The sequence below is a fragment of the Myodes glareolus genome, chromosome 27 (assembly GCF_982192425.1).
Source record: "Myodes glareolus chromosome 27, mMyoGla1.1, whole genome shotgun sequence".
Classification (NCBI taxonomy): domain Eukaryota; kingdom Metazoa; phylum Chordata; class Mammalia; order Rodentia; family Cricetidae; genus Myodes; species Myodes glareolus.
Window position 1 is genome coordinate 42,682,732 of NC_142052.1, and position 20,195 is coordinate 42,702,926.

At 48.0% G+C, this 20,195-nt stretch overlaps 1 protein-coding gene across 5 annotated transcripts in view; it reads left to right on the forward strand.

The window, feature by feature from the left end:
* Positions 1-323: 323 nt before the first annotated feature.
* Spats2l (spermatogenesis associated serine rich 2 like) overlaps positions 324-20,195 on the forward strand; it is a 170,955-nt gene continuing 151,083 nt past the window's right edge. For 2 of the 5 annotated variants that reach the window (XM_085684155.2, XM_085684156.2), the window contains exon 1: positions 1,057-1,196. Coding sequence is in view for 1 of the 5 variants with exons in the window: in XM_085684154.2 (XP_085540280.2) it covers positions 324-419 (96 nt within the window). In the remaining 4 variants the exon portion in view is untranslated. Of the gene's footprint in view, positions 420-638; positions 657-899; positions 983-1,056; positions 1,197-20,195 lie in introns of those variants that run through there. The other 3 variants (XM_085684154.2, XM_085684157.2, XM_048456106.3) reach the window with 3 other exon arrangements.

Sequence of the window (20,195 nt, forward strand, 5' to 3'; positions counted from 1 at the left end):
GCGTTCCTTCCCTTTAACTCTTCCTTGTAACCAGAGTGGGCATTGTCGGCTGGGGTATGATGAATTGTGGATCCCAATGTTACCTGCCAGTGTAATTCATTTCAAATAACGGCTTCCTTCAATGGAATACACGAGCTCGAGAGATGTAACTGACTAGGCAGATCTTTGTAAAAAGGCTCCGAGATCCGTGAAGCCGCTGGAGAAACAGTTACAGCTCAGAGAAAAGGCGGCTAGGAAGTTACCCTTCAGAAATAAACCTGAGAGCAGCCTGCATTTCCCTCGGCTGCCTCTGGAAGAGGTGTGCTATCTAAAGTGCGTCCATCATGAATAATGATTGCCTTAACTCTCTCGACTACTGTGCTCCGGGGCAGAAACACCACCGGCATCTCAGAAACACCCGAGCGTCTCAGGGCAGCTCGGTGGGTGACCACGAACACTTAGAACCCCGCGTGAGATCCGCAGAGAAGTCGGGTTTCAGAGGTCAGGCTGAGCTCCAGCGCTGCTCAGGGGGCCTGATGTTCCGCGGCATTTCCGAATAAGCTATCTTTGTTTACATTTTGAGCTTGGCTCAGCCCCAGAAAGCATTACTACCTTCTACCGGGAGAAGCATCCTGCCTTTGCAGAGCGAGCTGGGGCAGCAAAGTTCATTTTCCTGGGTAGGGAAAAAAAAAACAAAAAAAACGATTCTCTTGCTCCTCGGGCGGGTAGTGACCCGTGTGTCAGATCACAGTGGGCAGTTTCAGGGGGAGGTGGAGGTTTGGAGGGAAAGGGGTGGAGGTTGGTGCGGGGCAAGCCAGCGAAGTGCGGACGCTGTATAGGGGATTCTTCTAGAAAGTAGGGTGGAAAGGAGCTAGGGAGGGCGGGTGGAGGGACGGGATCTGTGTCAGAACGTGCGTGTGAGCGGATACAAAACCCAGGGAGGCGTGATCGGCGGCGTGTGTGCAAGCCGGAGCGAGGGGCGCTGGCGGGGTGTGTGCTCCTGGTGAGTGACACGGAGGGGCGGGCGGCCGCCAGGCGGGGGCGGCTGCGCGGGCGGGAGTGTCCCTGCGTGGGGGCTGGCGGCGCGGAGTTGAGGCAGTGAAGGAATCCAGCGAGCGGGCCCCGCCGAGCGGCCCTGCCGCGGCTCTCGCTCCGCTCGCCCTCCGCGCCGCAGGGGCCACCAGCGCCGCGCCCCGGCCCGGGACAGAGCATCCGAGGTAAGCCAGGGTCCCCGGGACGCGGGACGCGGCGGGGCCTGCGCGGCCGGAGTGGAGGTGGTCGATCGCCCGTGCACTCCGCAGCCCGGGCTCCCGGAGGCCGCCTCCCGGGGCGCTGGGTGTGGCCCGCGATCGGCGGACCGGACGCGGAGGTCGCCGTCCTTGCCTTTCCCGGGCGGGCGGGCGGCCGGCAGCTGAATGTGAGCTTGGCCGGCCCTGCTCCGCGCGGGCGCCCCCCTGCGCTCCAGCTCCGCGCTGCCGAGTTGCCCGGCCGGAACGGGGGCCTCAGGTCCCCGGCACCCCGCACCCCACGGTGCCGGCAGGATCGGGTCCTCAGCGTCCGCGTGCGCGCGGCGAGGGCGCGCGGGGCAGGCGGGAGCGGGCGCCGGGGCCGCGGGACGAAGCGGTATCATCGCCCGCCGCGGCTGGGCGGAAAAACCCCGGAGCCCGCAGGCAGACCCGACCGAGGGTCGTTTCCGAGGTGCGGAAACAACTTGACTTTTGCTTGTCTGGAAGATCAGCCGAGCTTCTCGGTCAAGGCGGGGAGGTCCGCGTTTACTGCGGACACCGGGACTAAGGACCCAGCCTTTACCTGGACCGGGATGCGACGGAAGCCTCCCATCCTTTCCTTTCCTCCCCATCCTGGCGAGTGGAGGCTTCCAGTGCACAGCGGGGTTGGTGTTTATGAACTTGATGAGGTTTCGGCTCCCAGCAGTCCTGGTTTGAAGCAGGTGCCAAGGTTGTGGAGACCCGACACTTTCATTAAAGATCCTTTCTGTACAGCGTTTTGCTTTGAGTGCACTGCAGTCTTTCTGTAGCTTGAGGCTAGTGAGAACCCTTGAACTTCCAGCACAGAGCCTTGCTTTCCTTTCATAGACCATGATGGGTATTATTTCACTTGCTTATTTAAGACACTCAAGTATCAGCCGCCCTTGCCACCCCGCAGATTTTAAGGGGGTGGGGAGGGAGGAAGAAAAAAAAAGAGAAACACGGAAATCTTCGACTCTGCAGAGAGAGAGTAAGGTCGTGTGGTCTGTATGCCATCGTTCTGTTTTGTTTTAGAGGAACGTTTCGTTGCTACTCAGACTCTGTTTTCCAGAGAGTACGCAGATGTGCAATATGGCAGGGAAAAGAAAGGACAGGAAGTCAGAAATAGAAAAGACTATTCAAATAGTAAGACCAATTATTTTGAAAGAACTCTTTTTAAAAAAAAGTTGCTTTCTGGATAAAATCTTTTATGAGCTTTATGAAATTGTGTTACTTAACCAGAAAGCAATGTGCTGTGTAGATGGGGGACAATCTTATCAAAGTAACTGGAGTGCTTTAAAAAAAAAATCTGCATCTGGTGTTTGCTGTTTCTTTTTTATTATTATTACTTTAACCAAGAGAAAAAAAATCAACTTTAAGAATGACTTTCTATTTGGACAAGGCAAATACTACTTCAGACTCTAATTAGAGTTTTGAAATAAACTCAAGCTGGGTTAAACCCTTTTTGTGTGGAGCAACAGAACAAAAAACATGTCAGATTCCGTATGGCTTTACACACACACACACACACACACACACACACACACACACCACAACACTAGCTCCAAAAGATAATTTGCATAAAAATACAATTACTCAAATGCAGAGATTATTTAAGAGATTAAGGGGGGAAATGCTGAACATCTGAGAAAGGGGAATGTTAATTGCCAAATTTTGTTCTTTCATCTCTGAAATGGTAAATCATTTCTCAGGAATCGGTTTAGTTAATGGGCTCGTTTAGGCAGGCAAAATGAGCAGGATTTCTTTTGTGTTCATTTTGTTGTGGGGAGCATCCCACAGGAGTCTTCAGTTGCTCACACATATCAAGGAGTCCTTGTGGAAAGAGGAATCTCCTGGCCCCACAAGGTGCCTCACCATGTCAGCAGTGAACAGAGAAACAAATACTTAAGCCACATCATGGCGGTCTGTGAAGTAACACTGCCAGGTAGGTGGCCTCCACCTGGAAATGGCCCTTAAGCCTTAGAAATTCCTCGGTTTTAGTCCTTTAAAAGAAAAAGGAAATCAGGCCGAGCGGTGGTGGCGCACTCCTTTAATCCCAGCACTCGGGAGGCAGAAGCAGGCGGATCTCTGAGTTCGAGGCCAGCCTGGTCTACAGAGTGAGTTCCAGGACAGCCAGGGCTGTTCCACAGAGAAACCCTGTCTTGAAACCAAAAGTCAGTTTCTTAGTCTGCAGAGGATGGCACCATTGTTAACAGTGGGCGTTTGATCGGGGTTGTTGTTTCGGAAGGGCAAAGGCAGTCCTGAGGACTTAAGCAATAAGGATAAGAAGCTTTAGCTCCAGTTTTGGATAAAAGGCTAAATGTAGAGATTGCTTAGGGCGCAATTCAGGCCGCTACCGCCTGTCTTACTATATCGCGAGAGAGTCCATCTTACGTCCTGCGTCCCTGGTGACGCCTGTGGTGCCCTCACCATCCTTGACGAAGACAATCTAATCTGCGGTGTTTCTAATGTGTGTGCACAGGAGAGTGGCTCCCGTCAGCACGGCAAGGGATGTAAAGGCGTATACCATGCAGTCAGACTTCGGTGATTGCGCGTCGATCTCTGAATGGTTGAAAGTGGTTCACCACATCAGTCAATTCTACCGCTGCTGTTGTCCTTCAAGTGGAATCGCTCGTTAAAATGGGGTTTTCATTAGACAATGAAAAAAAAAACGGTAAATACTGTAGGAGAAAAGCAAACCTCAGTTCTCCCTTTCCTCTTTTGAAGTCGGCTGTTTATGAAGGTGTTATTTCCTTGATACGTCAACATGGCTTATTTGCAGTTATAAAAACTGATAGGGACATAGGCCATATGTGTCGATGTTTCTGCTGAGGTTTGTTTGTTTGGTGCCTACTCGTAATGGTTGGGACTCCCTCCCTCAGTCCCACGGCAGAAGAAAACAGTCTGTGAAGGTGTGTGCCTATAGCAGCTAGCCTTTCCATGATGCCTTTTGGATAGCATCTGTGTTCATTTTCATTTTCTAACAAAGGCTTCTGCAGTAGCCTCCAGCCTTCTAGCCTAGCAGAGCTTTAACTGTAGTCGGGATGGATCCTTTCCGGCTTATCTTGCTTAAAAGACGTTTTATGGTGGTTGTCCTATCCTAGGCCGGATGACATTCCCTTACAGTTGCTACTGAACTTGTACCTTAGGTGATAAAAGTTCCTTCTGTGGTTTTTTTTTTTTTCTTTTAATACCTTGTGGTTTCTCCAGATCGCCTGAGCTAGGAATCTCTCCACCTGTTTTTGTAACTAGGAAACTGCATCAGATAGTGTGAACTTTTTCTGAGGACGATTTCTCCCAGAGATCCCTAGATCCTTATCTTTCTTCCGTCTCCCTTGGAGCCAGGGATTTTTTTTTTTCAAATATTTATTTATTATGTATGCAGCATTCCTTTCATATATGCCTGCAGGCCAGAAGAGGGCACCAGATCTCATCACAGGTGGTTGTGAGCCACCATGTGGTTGCTGGGAATTGAACTCAGGACCTTTGGAAGAGCAGGCAATGCTCTTAACCACTGAGCCATCTCTCCAGCCCAGAGCCAGGGATTTTTTACAGCCCTCCCTGCCTTCACCTCTTTGCCGTTCCCCATCCTGTCCGCCACACCAGCTTCTTGCAAACACGCACCTCCTGAGAGCGCCTCTCCAAGCATTTCCCACAGAAAGCCTGGTACCTGTGAGCTCACGCTTCCTCGATCAGGAGCCACGGCCACTCTCAATGCAACGTGGTCCCCAGATGAGGATGGTCTGACTTAAGATTTTGCAGCCTTATGTGGTGAAAATGGGACATACGTTCAGCAGAAACCATACTTGGAATTTTCGTACTTGCCTCAGGGTAGGGATGGACAATGTGATAGTCTCTCACCACGCTGAGTCTTGGCCATGAGCTACAGTTCATTATGACGTCAGAAGGAGAAACAACGGATGTTCTAACAGGTGTCTAACCTGTGACCAGTAGACCACATGCAGTACTGTGGAGCTACCAATGGGGGCCAACACAGAATTGTAACTTCCTTAAAACATGAGATTTCTTGGTTTGCAATTTTTTCCTTGTGACTTGCTTGCACGGTTCTGTAGCATGACCATTGTAGGTGGCTGCATTCTCTTGTAAAGTCAAAAGATCATCGCCTCTTCCTACGTTGCTAGTGGTTTTAGATGTGGGTACCCAATACGTTGTGCAAATTAAACACTTGATTATAAAATAGTGCCCCTGTCAGATGCTCTTTGTCCATCAATGAGCTAATAGTAGTGTCCCGTGTGTGTTTAAGGCAAACTAGGGTGGGCTCTGATGTTCAGCAGGTTAGGGGATATAGTTTTAGCTCTCTATGGGTTTACTGGGAACCAGAGTAAGCCAAGAAAGACCTAGAGTTTCAGATACTTTCCAGTCTTCCTGCTCTTGGTTGGCATCAAGTCCAACCTCCTGATTGTGTTTTTCATGTGTTTTATACTCTTGCCCAAATTTAACCGAACGGTTTGATTTCCTGCTTCTTCCAAACATGACCTCTGTCCTTTGCTTGGCTCCTTCCGCCATGCTTGTTTTCATTCTGTCCCCTTTCTCCGTGCCCTGCTCTTTTGAATGCGCTGTCTGCTTTCCTCCGACCCAACCCATCTTCAAAGCCAAACCCTGCTCATGCTGCTTCGTTGATTGCATTGTCTTTCAGTTTAGACCCTTGCTTAGATCTCTCCTACACTCTTGCTTCTTGCTTCCCCAGGTGCTTTGTGAGCTTCTTGAAGGCATCCATATACCTTCAGTGTGCAACAGCTGCAAACCGGTGGTCCTAGCTAGTGTTTGATAAATGCACCTGCGGAAATACTAAGCTAGAAGGCTCTGTTCTTCAGTGATGGGCTTGAGAGCATCTCAGCCTTGCTCACTGGTTTATGTTGAGGGCCTGCCTCACAGCCTGGCTTTGAGTCATGGCCTCCATAAACGTTTGTTAACATAGAAATTCGTGTTGATGTTGGATGAAAGGGACAGACGTTGGACGGAGGCTTCTGTCAGGGAGCCTTTCTCAGCGTTCTTGGGTGGCTCTAATCAGTCTCTACCTTCATCAGCTGTGGGGATTCTGAGGCGGCCGCATTCTCCAGAGTTGAGATAACGACCCGAGTCTGGCGGTTGTGACTTGGAATGGAGGAGGCTGCAGTTATCAGTTATTTTAAGATGGGATGATGAGCCTCAGAGTGAACAAGAATGAAAAGCGTCAGGCTCAATGCCAGTATTTTCTATGTAAAATAATCAGGCCAAAGTCATCAGTTAGGTAAAGAGTCTGTTAATGGGCGCTAAGACTCCAGACTCTATGGCAGGGATGCCCAGCCTTTTCATTTAAAAGCAACTCTTGTAAACTCGAAAAAAAAAATCATCTGGGGATTCATCAGAGACTGAAAGTTGAAGCAGGGAAGAGCTTTTCCCATCTGCTAAAGTGGTGGTTCTCAGCCTCCTGATGCTGCAACCCTTTAAATCCGGCCCCCATGTTGTAGTGACCTCAACAATAAGTTTATTTTTTGGTGCAGCTCCATAACTGTGATTTTGGTTTTGTGATGAATCATAATGTAAATATCTGTGTTTTCCTATGGTTTTAGGCAACCCTTGTGTAAAGGCCATTCGTGGAGAGGGTTGTGACCCATGGGTCAAAAATGTGTATTGTGTGGGAGGCCAACTCTTTACCCTTGGTTTTAAGACTCATTTCATAGAAAGCATCTTTTCTCTGAAGAGGTTGCTCTAGCAGGAGAGAGAGTCTAAGGGAGCTCAGAAGGGGAACATTTACTTCTGCTGGTGGGGGACTTTGTGGAAACGACAGTTGTTTGGGCTGATTATTAAAGCAATTTGTTACGATTTCAGTCGCCAGTGTTGGGAGCATAATGAGGAGGGAAAGTGTTCCTGTGGAATGGAAGCTTGGTTTCCAGGATTTTTTTTTAAGTCTTCTCACACCAGAGTTCTGAAATATTCAATCATGGAGCCTAAAGTATATCTAGATGTTTCCTATAACCGTTCATGTGTGAGGCCAAGTACTGAACTGACTGTGAAATAAAGCACAGGATAAACCCTGTAAGCTGTGTGACCCAGTATGGGTCTGGTTTTGTTTGCCCAGCTCACTTAGAATGCTCAGAGGGGCCCCCTGCAGGATGAATGTCACCAAAGAAGACACGTGCCCAGGAGTACTAAGTAGAGAGAATCCTTCATACTGTTGTCCCGAGCAACCAGTATGGGACACTACCCAGGTGTCTGCTGGAACTCTGGGAATGCATGGACATTAATACAGAGCCCTCAACCGACTATACAGCTACCCTCATGGACGCTAGAGCCAGGAGCCCTGGTTACCAATCTCCCACTTGAAATTGTACGGGGAGTTCTATGTTATGGACTCCATTTTATGAGGTGGTAAAACATCTGTCACTGGACACGTGTGCAGATAGACTTTTTAAGGAAATGCCTTACTTTGTTATACATGTTATGCCCCTTTATCCTCAGATATGCTGGAAGCATGTATGAGCCCCCCATTTTACTGAGAAACAAAACGGAAGTCTAGAAAAGTTGATAGTACTTTATAAAGCATGCATTGAAGCCAGGCAATATGAACGCAGGAGCCAAATATGCCTTGTGATGGAGAAAGGTCACAATGATATACATGTGAGGTCCCTTGCCATCCCTGAGGTTGAATGTATAATTATCTGTGGGGAACAAGAACTCTCCATGGCCGGGCACTCACTCATTGTTAGAGGCACCCAGTTCCCAGAGATCCAGAACCAACCGAATAACTTATCACAGCTATGACAGACAAATCCACTCATTCCGGCTTCACCATAGACGGGCGAGGTGGCGTCTGTATGCCCTTTCTAAGCTGCTGAAGCTCGGGGAAGGTCCAGGACGTGACTGACTGAAAGGTCGCTCAGTGTCAGGCTCTGAGTGGTCTGACCCCATCTCCTGCTTCTTCTCACATCCCCCCGGGAGCGTGGCACAGTGGCATAGAGAACGTTTATATCAGTTCTGCCAGACACTGTCTAGTCCGGAAGACTGCTGGCTACAGTGAACTGTGGCCCTGTAACTGTGGTTCTCGGACGGTCAACAGGTTCCATGTGGGACACTACTGCCCCCAGTGTCTACGGGTGTGTGAAGGATTCACTGTGTCTTAAACCCACAGCATCAGCGTGCCACAGAAGAAAACAAAACACCAGTGAATTCTTCCCATCTTCCATCCGTTTTATGTATGATGTGCAGAGAAAAGGGAGAGGAAAGCTGTCTTTTTGTGTAAATCTGCTATGACCCCTCTCCTCTCCTCAAGCCTCATTTCCCCTGGGGTGCGGCCTCTGCTTACATTTTGCATTTGGCCTGCAGTGGCTCACGTGTTTTGCTTCTGCCTGCCCTCTGTGTGCCATTGCTCCTTGAACCTGCGTGTCCAGTCAGAGGCACCTTTTCTAGTGTTATCTTGGGTGCTGTCAACTAAGTGAGCCTACAGAGGGACCCAGTTCTAAACCGGTGTAGGCCTCTGTGCTCTCTGCCTTAATTAGCGAAACCCCTCCAGCAAATGTAGGAAGTCTCTCTTCCCCAACACCTATGTTTTCATGACCACTAAGCCCTGGTGGAAGCCAGGTGGTCATCTTTTCAAACTCGCCAGAGTCTGCCCTCCCCTCTCTCCATGGTGACCTTCGTGGCTGCATTGGGTCAGGCCCTCAGTCTTTCTCTCGAGGTTTATTCGAGTTTCTCTACCTTCTGTCTGGCTCAATTCCAATCTCTTCCTCACAACACAGCTTCTGTAAAAGGCCCATCGAATCGCGACTCTTCACTTAAAATCCCCCAGCACAGCGGCTGTAGCCCAGGATCAAGTCTAAACTCCCTAGCAGGGCACCAAAGGGCCTTGGTGGGTCAGGCCTTCCTTTCGGGTATGCATCCATTGGCCTCTAATGATCCCGGGCCCTGCTGTCTACTTCCATCTGCAGCATCATCCCTGAAGGAAATGTGATGTTATTAGGAAGGGCCGACGGGAGGGATGGGGGCGGGAGAGAGATTACATCACCGTGGGTCCAGTACCGTCACACCACGACTGCCTGTGGCCAGTGAGCACCGGAAATCTGGTTAGTTCCAAGTCTGATGGGCTGGGAATGTAGCAGAAGACTTTATGGGACAGTGGGGTGGTTTTAAGATAGCTCGTTAACATCAGTGTGTGTGCATGCTCCTACGGGTGTGGAGTCGAGAAGTTGACCTTGGATCACTTCCTCAAATATTCTCCCTGATTTTTGAGGCAGGATCTCTCGCTGAACCTACAGCATGCTGGCCGAGCTGCCCTGGGTGGGTGACCCTTCAGTCTCTGTGTCCCCAGCTCTGGGATTACATTTGTGTGCCTGACTTTTCCACATGGATGTGGGGGTTGGTTTCAGTGTCTCACGCCTATGCAGCAAGCACTTCACTGAACAAGCCATCTCCAGAACCCCTCATTAGCATAATTTTGGTTACACATTGAGATAGGAATAGTTTGCATATCATCAGCCAAATAAAATAGATTATTACAGCGAACTTCACATTGTTTTAGCCTAGCTGCTAGGAAATTTGAAATTGCCTGTGTGGGTTGCATTGTAATTTTATCATAAGACAGCCTCACTACAGAACAGCTCTTCCTTCCTGGGAAGTGTGCCTGGTACAAGCTACACACCATGCATGAGCCTTTGGGATGATTTAGTCGGCTCTGGAGTACAGGGAAGCAACAGTTGTTTGGTTTCTCAATCCAGAGGTATAAAGTGCTTTCGAGGAGACTCGGCATCTGAGACGGATTCTGCGCACTGGGGCCAGAGTCTCACACACGCAGCGTGCACAGCATGGAGGTAGAGCGCATCTCGCCCCTAGGCCTTCCCACTTACCGCAAGAGGAACAGCAGCCCTGTGGTGTCTGGTGGTGTGGGGGGCAGGGGGCAGCTTGAGATAAACACTAAAGGAACTTGAAAGCGCACTCTGAGGAGCCCTCCCCCGCACCCCGGCTTGAGGTACCAGGAGAGATGCCCAGGGCCAGGTCTGTACCACCTGTTGTCCACAGTTAGTGCTTCTTGATGGGTTAAGTCATAGCTTTCCCGCTCTTTATTTAGCTCTTAAGATCCCAAGCTAGTTCCCAAATCAAGGGGTTCCGAGTCGATAGTGTGCATCCAGCCAGACTGTGCCCAAAGCTGCTAAGAACTTTGCAGACTCCTGCCAGGCACTCTGGGAAGCCTTCTGTGCATCAGTCAGCCCCCAAGACTTTGGGAGAAGGTTTTGCGGGTTATCGGGAAGACCCATCACTGTGCTGTGTTCTAAGAGATGCACCGAGCTTCGTATCTTCAGAGGGCAAAAGTGATGGGAATCCCTGCCAGGTTGGTGAAGAGGAAGGAACATCCTCCAGGAGGGTGCGATGGGAGAAACCAAGGTTGTCAAGAGAAAAATTCCCAAGAACTGATTCCTGGGAGAGTCTGGGATAAGCAGTGTGACCAGGGACCTCCTGGAGAGGAGATTCGCTGCTGTGTGTTGGCAATTTGCTGCTGTGTCTTGTTGCGCCCTACAGGTCTGAAAAGAACCCCTCCCTGTCTTGATTTCTCTGTGAGCATCTGTTTTGATCTGCTTTATGTGGTGAAAATCTGTATAAGATCTCGTTAAGAAGACACATTTCTGTCTTTGAAAGACATACATCTCCGGAAAAGGAGCAGAGAGGAGTTGCGGGCATCCCAGTGAGGTTATTTCTTGCATGTTTGCAGGCTCTGGGACCAGCGTGGGACTTCCGTAGAGGGAATGCACGCCAGCATCCATACTTTTATGAGCCGCCATCCAGTGGATGGTGCATTTGGTCAGGAAATCCTGACTCAGCCTCGTTCTTGAGTGGTCAAGTTTTCACTCTGTGCACCAAGTTCTGCTTTGCCTCTCGCGTGTACAAGTCCTGCTTTGAGTTTTTATGAGAGGATCTGAGTCGTCTGGACTGAAGGTCCTGTTGTCTGTCCTCACACCTTGGGACAGCAGTGTTGTCTGCGAGCTGTAGATTCTAGAGTTGAGTCTCTGCTACTTCCCCAGGTCCAAAGGTGGCTTAAGTACCTGTGGGTATGAGGAAGGGGATATATCTTAAAACAGGAAGCCAGAGGAGACAAAAGCCCTGTAACTCCTTTCAAGGCTACATTCCTAGTGACCTCAGGACCTCCCAAGAGGCCTCAGTTCCCAACACTGCCACACTCAGGACCAAACTCCCAACACATGAACCTTTGGGAGACAAAAATATGTTGACACGGTATACCATTGAGTCTCCCCTTGCTCCAGATGCCCCACAAGAGATGACCTTGCAGGTGGCCCCTCCGCAGATGTCTAGGTACTTTTTACTGTCTATGCGTCTGATGTAGGAGGGTCCTTCTTTCTATGGGTTGCTTTCATTGGTTGAATAAAGAAAACTGTCTTGGCCTTTGATAGGACAGCCCTTAGATGGGTGGAGAAAACAGAACTGAATGCTGGGAGAAAGAAAGCCTAGTCAGGCAGACGCCATGGCTCTCCTCTCCAAGATGGATGCTGGTTAGATTCAAGCCGGTAAACCACAGTCAAGTAGCGATACAGATTATTAGAAATGGGTTCAATCAATATGTGAGAGTTAGCCAATAAGAGATTGGAACTAATGGGATGGGCAGTGTTTAAATAAATACAGTTTCCGTGTAATTATTTTGGGTAAAGCTAGCCGGGAGCCAGGTGGTGGGAATGCATGCAGCCCGTTGCACCTTTTACAACATGCGTCCAACTGAAAAGCATGTTGAGGATTCATTTCTCATTCATTTCTCACAGATGACACATTTCTGTCTTTGTCTCCAGATGGAAGGCTGGGCGGAGAAGAGAGGTGGCTGCCTTCATTGTGTGACTTCAGAATCCACACTCCTGAAAGGGCATTTCAAATTTCAATAGTCTCCTTTCGTTAAAACATGGAGAATCCACGTTATGAAACTCTATCCTCCTTCCTAAAGCCCATGTGTTTTAAAGGCAAAAGAAGCCCCAGGTGGGCATTTGGAAGTCCCGGTTTGTTGCCTGATATGGGCTGGCTTTATGAGTTGGTCTGAAGTGTTTAATCTTCCTGAACTTAGGTTCTGTCATGTGAGAAGCAAAATTAGCCATATCTACCGCTATGTTATGATTTGATTATGACTAAATAAGACAATATAAAGTTCCTCAAACTCATGCCATGGAAGTGGTAACTTAAGCTTACTAGACGCACACTCCTTGGCCTGAACAATTTTTCAGCCTTTCTCTGAGGCTGATAAAAGAGAACAAAAATCCAGACCAAGGAGCTCAATTTCTGCCCATTCAGCGGTGAAGAAAGGACCAGAAGGGAAACTGCCTTCGTATTTTCATGACGACCAATCCCGTATAATAGTTTGCATTTGTGAAAATTCTCCTCTGGAATTGTGGGTGCAGCAGGAAGCCATGGGGAGGGGAGGCCTGTTTACATCCCCTGCCAGGATAGTGTGACAATAAGTAAGCAAAGCAGGCTTTAGAATCCGGGAATCGTCAGGTGCACTGCCATCAAAATAAACTCATGGTTTGGTTTTTCTTTTCTTTGCTGATAAATTACAAACAAAGGAAGTCACAGAAATACCCTGAAAAGGAAGCTTCGTGTCCAAATTAGATACCGGAGAGCTTTCTTTAGACTCACTTGGTGGGAGCCACTCTTTGCTTAACTGTGGGTGTTGGGGAAGTTCTTTTGTTGCAGGCTTTGTTGCTCCCAGGGAGAGAAAAGCTTAGAACATCAAAGAAAACGGATTTTGATTAGAGGCGGTGTTGCTCCTATAAGGGCTGACTTAGGCACACTCTGCTGGTGTAGCCCCTGACCAAGGGAGCCTTCTCACTGACGTTCCGGAAACAAGAGTAAGGCTGGGCAGATGCTCTGCCACCGTGTGTTACAGACAGCTGTGAGTATGGGCAGCCTTGTACTCATGAAAGGGAAACTGGAAGGTGTTACACTGACCCCTGTCCAGTTCCAGGACTTTGTCCTTCTGTATCTCTGATGAGATCTGAATGGGGACTTGTTGCAGGAGGCCACTTGTTGGTTCCTGGCCGCCCTGCTAGCTTAGCCCTGAAATAACCACACAGAAACTGCGTTAATTAAAATCACTGTTTGGCCCATTAGCTCTAGCTTCTTATTGGCTCACTCTTACATATGAATTTAACCCATTTCTAGTCATCTCTGTATCGCCACGTGGCTGTGGCTTAGTGATTAAAGTTCCCAGCATCTGTCTCCGGCAGCTCCATGGCTTCTCCCTGACTTCGCCCTCTTCCTCCCAGCTTACAGCCTAGCTTTCTTTGCCTAGTTCTGTTCTTCCCTGGCATAGGCTCAAAGCAGTTCTTTATTCATTAACCGATGAAAGCAACACAGACAGAAGGATCCCACACCAGGGACTGGATGCAGTGACATTTATCTGTCCTCTGTAATTGTATTTTTTTTTATTCTTTACCATTTTGGGGGGCCTGACACCCAGCTCCCAAATAAATACATGGGGGCTTATTCTTTCTTATGCATACCCGGCCTTAGCTTGGCTTTTCTAGCCAAGTTTTCTTAATTTAAATTATCCTACCTTTTGCCTCTGAGCTTTTCCATTTTTTCTATTTCTGTATATCTTTTCTTTCCTTCTTATTTCATGTCTCGCTGGGTGGCTGGCCCCCAGCATCCTCCTCTCCTTCTCCTTTCCCCACCCCTCTTTCTTCTATTTTTTTCCTTCTATTTATTCTCCCTGCCTACCAGCCCTGCCTATCCTTTCTCCTCCCTAGCTATTGGCCGTTTAGATCTTTATTAAACCAATCAGGTGTTTTAGGCAGGCAAAGCAACACAGCTTCACAGAATTAAAGAAACACAACATAGAAGAATGCAACACATTTCTGCATCATTAAACAAGTATCCTGCAGGCATAAAAGAATGCGATACATCTTTAACTAATATTCCACAATAGGCTTCCACACTCCTGATACAGTTGGTTGCTCTGCTATAACACCAGAACCTTTTATAGACAAGGGTCTCACTCTGTATCCATGGCTGACCTGAAACTTGCTGGGAAGACCAGAGTAGCCTCGAACTCACATAGATCAGCCTGCCTCTGCCTCCTTGCTGGGACTAAAGTCATGCATCATCTTGCCTGGCTCCAACCTTTTAAAAACATATTATTTGATGCTCGTCTGTGGCATTGACTATATAGACACATTTATTGTGCTGATGGTCTGTGAGCAAGACCTGCTTCAGATGTGGTGGGTGACATCAACTCAGCTTTCCTCGGCAACACTGATTCATAATTTCCAGACGCTGATTGAGTTTCACCTTCTGGACTCTTCTGGATTGCATTTCAAGCTGGTTTTTTTGTTTCATTTTTTGTTTTCTCATTGATTAAGGTAGGGCATATTTAGTTAATGCTGACCTAAAATGTACTTGTAGCTCCCACAGGAAAGGTTCTAAGAAGAAATTGGAAGGGGATGGATACTGTGGCCCAGTGTCCCCCCAAATTCAGGAATCCCTTCCACAGTAGCTCCCACCTATTTGAACCCATCCAGCAATGGGGACTTCACACACTCGTGATGCCAGGGAGCACTTACGACAGCAGTTTGTGCTGTTCCTGGGTCTGAAGCATGTCTAGTGTCGGGCCTTGTGTTACTGTTGTGTTACTGCAAGCACACTGATATTCACTAGTGAGCACAAAGAAGAGAAAGCATCTCTGAAAGCCCCTCTGCCCAGCGCAGCGCAGCCTCCCTCCTGCACCTTCCAGTCAGGCTTTGTCGCCAAAGAGAGTAGCGTTTCTGGAGAGCTCTCGTGTTTGCTGCTTAGCCCCTTCTCCTTCCAGGGTGACACGGTCCCAGTTGTCACCCGGTGTTTCTCATCCGCTAAGTCTCCTCCATCATGCTGTCCGTTTCTTCTAAGAGGAGACCTCTCCAGTTCGTTGCTCTCGGACCGAGATTCTGAGGAGCAGAAGATACAGAACTACTCCCTCGACCATGGGCGATCTTTATTAACCTAGTCAAGTATCATGATGCCTCCTTTATAAGCCGAGGCCAGTGTATCCTAGTTCATATACAAAGGCGAATAAACCTTCCATGTCTTTTTCTGAACATGGCTGGGGTCCCTTCTCTGCTCAAGCAACCAATTCTGCATTCAGAAGATTTACTCAGAGGAGTCCATATCTATCTTAGTTTTTGTTGTTGTTTGGATTTTGATTTTGTTAAGCTACTTTTCCCCTCATTGTCCAGACAGTTTTGAAATCCAGTTTTGAATTTAGTTTTTGTGGGTGTGTGTGTGTGTGTGATACTTTCATTAACTTAGCAAGCACGTGCTTGAGTTTGTGGTTTGGTTTGCTTTGGGCTTTTTGCAGTTCTGGGGAAGGAACCAGAGCTTCTCAAAGACGGGGTGAGCACTCTGCCCATGAGTCAGCCCCCACCCCACTCTCGACAGCTGAGTCTCTCTATTTCTTTTTTTTTTCTTTTCTCTTCTCTTTTCGAGACAGTGTTTCTGTCTGGCTTTGGAGCCTGTCCCGGAACTAGCTCTTGTAGACCAGGCTGGCCTCGAACTCACAGAGATCCACCTGCCTCTGCCTCCCGAGTATTGGGATTAAAGGTGTGCACAACCACCACCCAGCTGAGTCTCTTTGTTTCTACAAGAGACTTCAGCATGAGAATTTTGTTAGATTTTTCAACTAAACACTAAGGTGATGGCCTTCACCTTCCCTTTGTTGTTGCAGAGGGTTTGGCAGGGCATAGTTTCAGCCCAGTTTGCTAAGTCTCTGTTTATTACGCAGTCTGTTTATTACGCAGTATAGAAACCCTTTTGTGGATGAAACGAGATTAATTTAGAATGAGCTTTAAGTTCCCTGACTTTTTTCTTGTGAAAAAGTTCCCGAGTTTGTCACCTCATTCAGCTCCTCTGTGTAGAGTCATGGTGGTAAACCGTGGAAGTGACAGGAAGTCACTTCTCAGATGTTACTTCAGCATGCATTCCCATCCACACCTCCTAGGAGAGAGAGTACCAGGCAGAGGCATGTCGGGACAGTGAGCAGGCACCTACAGACATGCAGACACGCTCCATGACAATAGCATGTCAATAGTACAGCTGTGTTGGTGGCATGGTGTCAATTATGAATGTGTTTTCTCCAAGCAGAATAGTCTTTCATTTGCAGAGTTTTGGGGGTGTTTTTTTTTTGTTTTGTTTTGGTTTTTTTGGTTGCTTTAGCAAGAATACTACTTGGACTTTTTAGATTCATGTCAAATATCTTTCCAGTACCACACAGTGCTTTCGTTACTGTTTCATAGCATTTATGCACAAACTACTTTTTATAGACTTTTTTTTTTTGCTTTGAACTAAATGTAAAAAGTAAAAGGTCACTTAGTCATAAGAAACTCAAACCCATATAGTTAAGGCATGCCAAGTGGACATGGCTAAGATTTTACCCCCTGGAGGTTGTTACTACTGATGTTTAATGTGTGCTCCTCTCAAGTACACATTTTAGGGTGCATGTGGTGCGTGTGTTCTAAACAAGCCCCATGGTGAACACAGAAAGCTAGTGCTGAAGAACCAGAGTAGAACAGTGGTTAACGGTACTTTGGATCCTTAGGGTGTAACTCGGGAGTCACTGGGCTCAATCCTTAGTAACCCCACCTCTCAAGGGTTTCAGTTCAGACACCAGGGGATTCTAGTTCCCACTCTACCGACTGCTATTATGTAGTGACTGTGATTCCCAAACTCTCTCAATCTCCACTTACTCTTCTATGAAATGGGCTGTTCATTATTTATGGCTAGAATTAGGAAGAGTGGCGTTTGGTTCGTTGCCTGTGCTGTGCCCATTTGAACTATGGTTATTAGGTGAATTCTTTTTCTTGCTTTATTCTCCTAAATTCTAGGGTCAACAGTTCCCTGTCAGAAAACATTTGGAAACACTTAGAGTGACCGCGTAAATTTCAGTATATGAATATACTTGGGTGTTATCCTTTCCTTGTAGTTAGCTCGTTTCTAATTCTTCGCCATCCTCAAAAACACCACGGTTAATATCCTATCTATTACTTTATGTGCATAGACAACAGATCCAAAGATTTATTTTTCCATAAAAACTAATGGCGTTTTTATGGAAACATAAAAGATTTAAGAATTCTTTAATGTATACTAATGTGCCAGATTATAGGCTATGTGTTTTTTATGATGGAGTTCTCCATGCACCATGACGCAGCCCCTTTGAGGTTAGGGCTGTCAACCCCATTTTCAGAGGAGGACGTTCTGAGGGCAGATAAGTTGCTCGTCCGAGGTCACAGATAGTGGAGGTGGAGGTCAAGGCAGCCGTCTGGCACCCACTCCCGCCTGCCACTCTGAGGCCGCAGAATGAATAGTCACTATTGTGCTTTCTAAAAAATGCCACTGGGTGCCACGTAAGAGATAGGACTCTTGGCTGGAACTCTTAGCTGGCTCCGGAGAGTTCCTCTTCTGTACGGATGTTCTTCTGTATCTTGGAATCGAGCCTCATTAAAGTAAGGCGCTAAGTCCAGGGAAAGCATTGTCGGTGTGATTGTTTGAAGGAGGCAGAGCACACGAAGAAGACATCCATGTAGTCACTACGATAAGCCCTTCTTTGTTTCAGTTGTAGGGACCGGGCCAGCACCACTTATCTCCCCAGGAACTGGAGTGCCTCACAGAAATCAGCTTAGGAATTTAAGCCGTGCCAACACTCAAAATGATCCCGTCAAAAGAAATCGTACATTTCTCCACTTGCCGGTTTGGTATTGAAAGAAAAAAAAAAAACTTTAGCCTTAGCCACAAGACAGTGCACCCAGAAGGAGAAGCAGTAACCACTGTGGGCAACGGTCCGTAGACAGGGAGAGTTTGAGGGATACTGAAGTACTCCTCCCCCAGACCAAAGACCTGGTTGGTGAGCTGGCAGGTTGTCTTTAAAAAGTCAGCTTTTGGAACATTTATCTTGGCAGCTCTCAGGTATGACTCATGGTATGCAGGGTGGCAGCCAATCTTGTAGGAAAAGTGTATAATTAATAGGATGAAGAAGGCAGGGGTGTTGCCAGTCAGTACCTCACAGGGCTCCTCACAACAAAGGGGCAATTGAAGCCACCTTGTCATGGGCGATCCTGGTGTGTCATTCCGTAGATTCCAATGCCTCATAAAACAAGCGATGAAGAAAGAAACCCTGGGCGCAAAGCTTCCACAGGGGAGCGAGGAAGCTTTGCTGCAGGGCTGATAGCCAGTGACTGTCCAGTCGGGGCAGCTGGCTTTGGGCTTTGGAGTCTCGAGGTCTTGCATCTCTTGGGCTCGCCTGTTTTTGTCTTCGAAAATTATCCGGCTTCCTGTGGTCACTTTCAGTTCTTGAAGCATTGTCTCCAGAGTCCCAGGGGTCAGGAAAGTTTCGAATCTTGGCAGAACTTCTCCTCCAGCTGGAGCTGCTGATTGTGCCGCCCCTGCCCCGGCCATGGTGGTGTTGTAGGTGGGAAGGGCCCCACCAGCTACTCTTTAATTCTTTTCTAAAGACTGGGCCCGTCGCTTAGTCTACTGGGCAGGGTCCTGTCCTCGCATGTGACCCACCCAGGCCCTTGACTCTCCAGCAGAGATAACGGGGGATGAAAGTCGTCGATTGTTTGGAAGATCAAATATATGGGGCAAACCATCTTGCTAACTCGTGAGTTCTTTGCTGCTTTGTTTCCTTGGTTATTAGGTAATGGTCATAGGTCATGCCCCTAGAGGAGAAGCCAGTTTAAAATATCTTCAGATGAACAGTGAATATATCCACAAAGGTGTGTGCAACAGGCCCCTTTCCTAGGCCTGATCCCGCCGACCCTTCTGACTCTTTGCTTCCTTCTTTGTTGATAATGGCACAGGCGTTTACTTGGCTCCAAAACTCCTGATTGCCTAGCTTAGAATCTCTAAAACCTTAATGCCCCTTCCTGAGGCAAGTTTTTCTGAGGAATAAGGGGGCCCAGTGACCTGAAAGGGTAGTTTTGGGAACACATTAAAGTCCTTCATTAAAGTGGACGTTTAAACTGGTGTGTTGACACACGCCCAGAATTCCAGGACTCGGGAGGCAGAGGGAATAAGATCACTCATGCACTGGAGGCTGGTCAGGGCTACCTAGGAAGTACCAGGGCATCCAGGATTATATAGGAAGTTCCAGGACAGCCGGGGGTCATAGGAAGTTCCAGGACAGCAAGGCTGTAATAGTCAAGACTCCACCTTCAATTTAAAATGTGGACGTTGGGTCTCATAGACTGCCCTGAAACACAAGCAAAGCTGACATATTTGCTCTCCATTTCAGCTTTGCATAAAAAGACACAAAAGAAACAACCAAAAAAAAAATATTCTGGTCAAATAGCCTTGTAGAAAACTGTAAGAGACTTTGGTTGTTGAGATAATCTTGGTGCTGGAGAGCAGAAAAGAGATGGAGAAGGAAGGAACTTCGACACCAGGAAAGATAGGCCTGTGTGGATCTGTCTTGCTCCTTCCCCTCTTCTTACTTCTTCACTTCCCTCTCTTGCTGCCTTCCAGATTGTCAGGGCTAGGAGGATGGGATTTACTCATTGGCCACCCTTGATAGGTTGGGCTATGTGGGAAGATGCTTATGAAGATGTCTGAGGGTAATTAACGGTTGAAATGCATCTGAGGCATCCCTCAGGAGTGAGAGCCACCTACTAGATACCTGAAATGAACCTCTTCCACCCAGGTTAACTGAGCCAAGGCCCACTGGGCCCAGGGTTTCCTGAGCAAGCTCGGTGGTGCCCAAACCTGCATGCTGTTCTCATTTGGGATCAGTTTGTGGGGTTCGTTTTACTTTCCACGCTGGAAACTTTCGTGAAACTCCTGCTTGCTTCGGTGCCAAAGTTTCATCCCATGCATTTCTTCAGCAGCCATTTCCAGAAAGTCTGCACTGCGCTAGGCCCCGCGAAAGTACCGCGAGAAAGCAGACGTAGGGAAAGAAGCCCGCTTACTCTGGCGGGGGATGGGTGTACCTCCGTCGAGAAAGCGGGTGGGTCAATGCTGCAC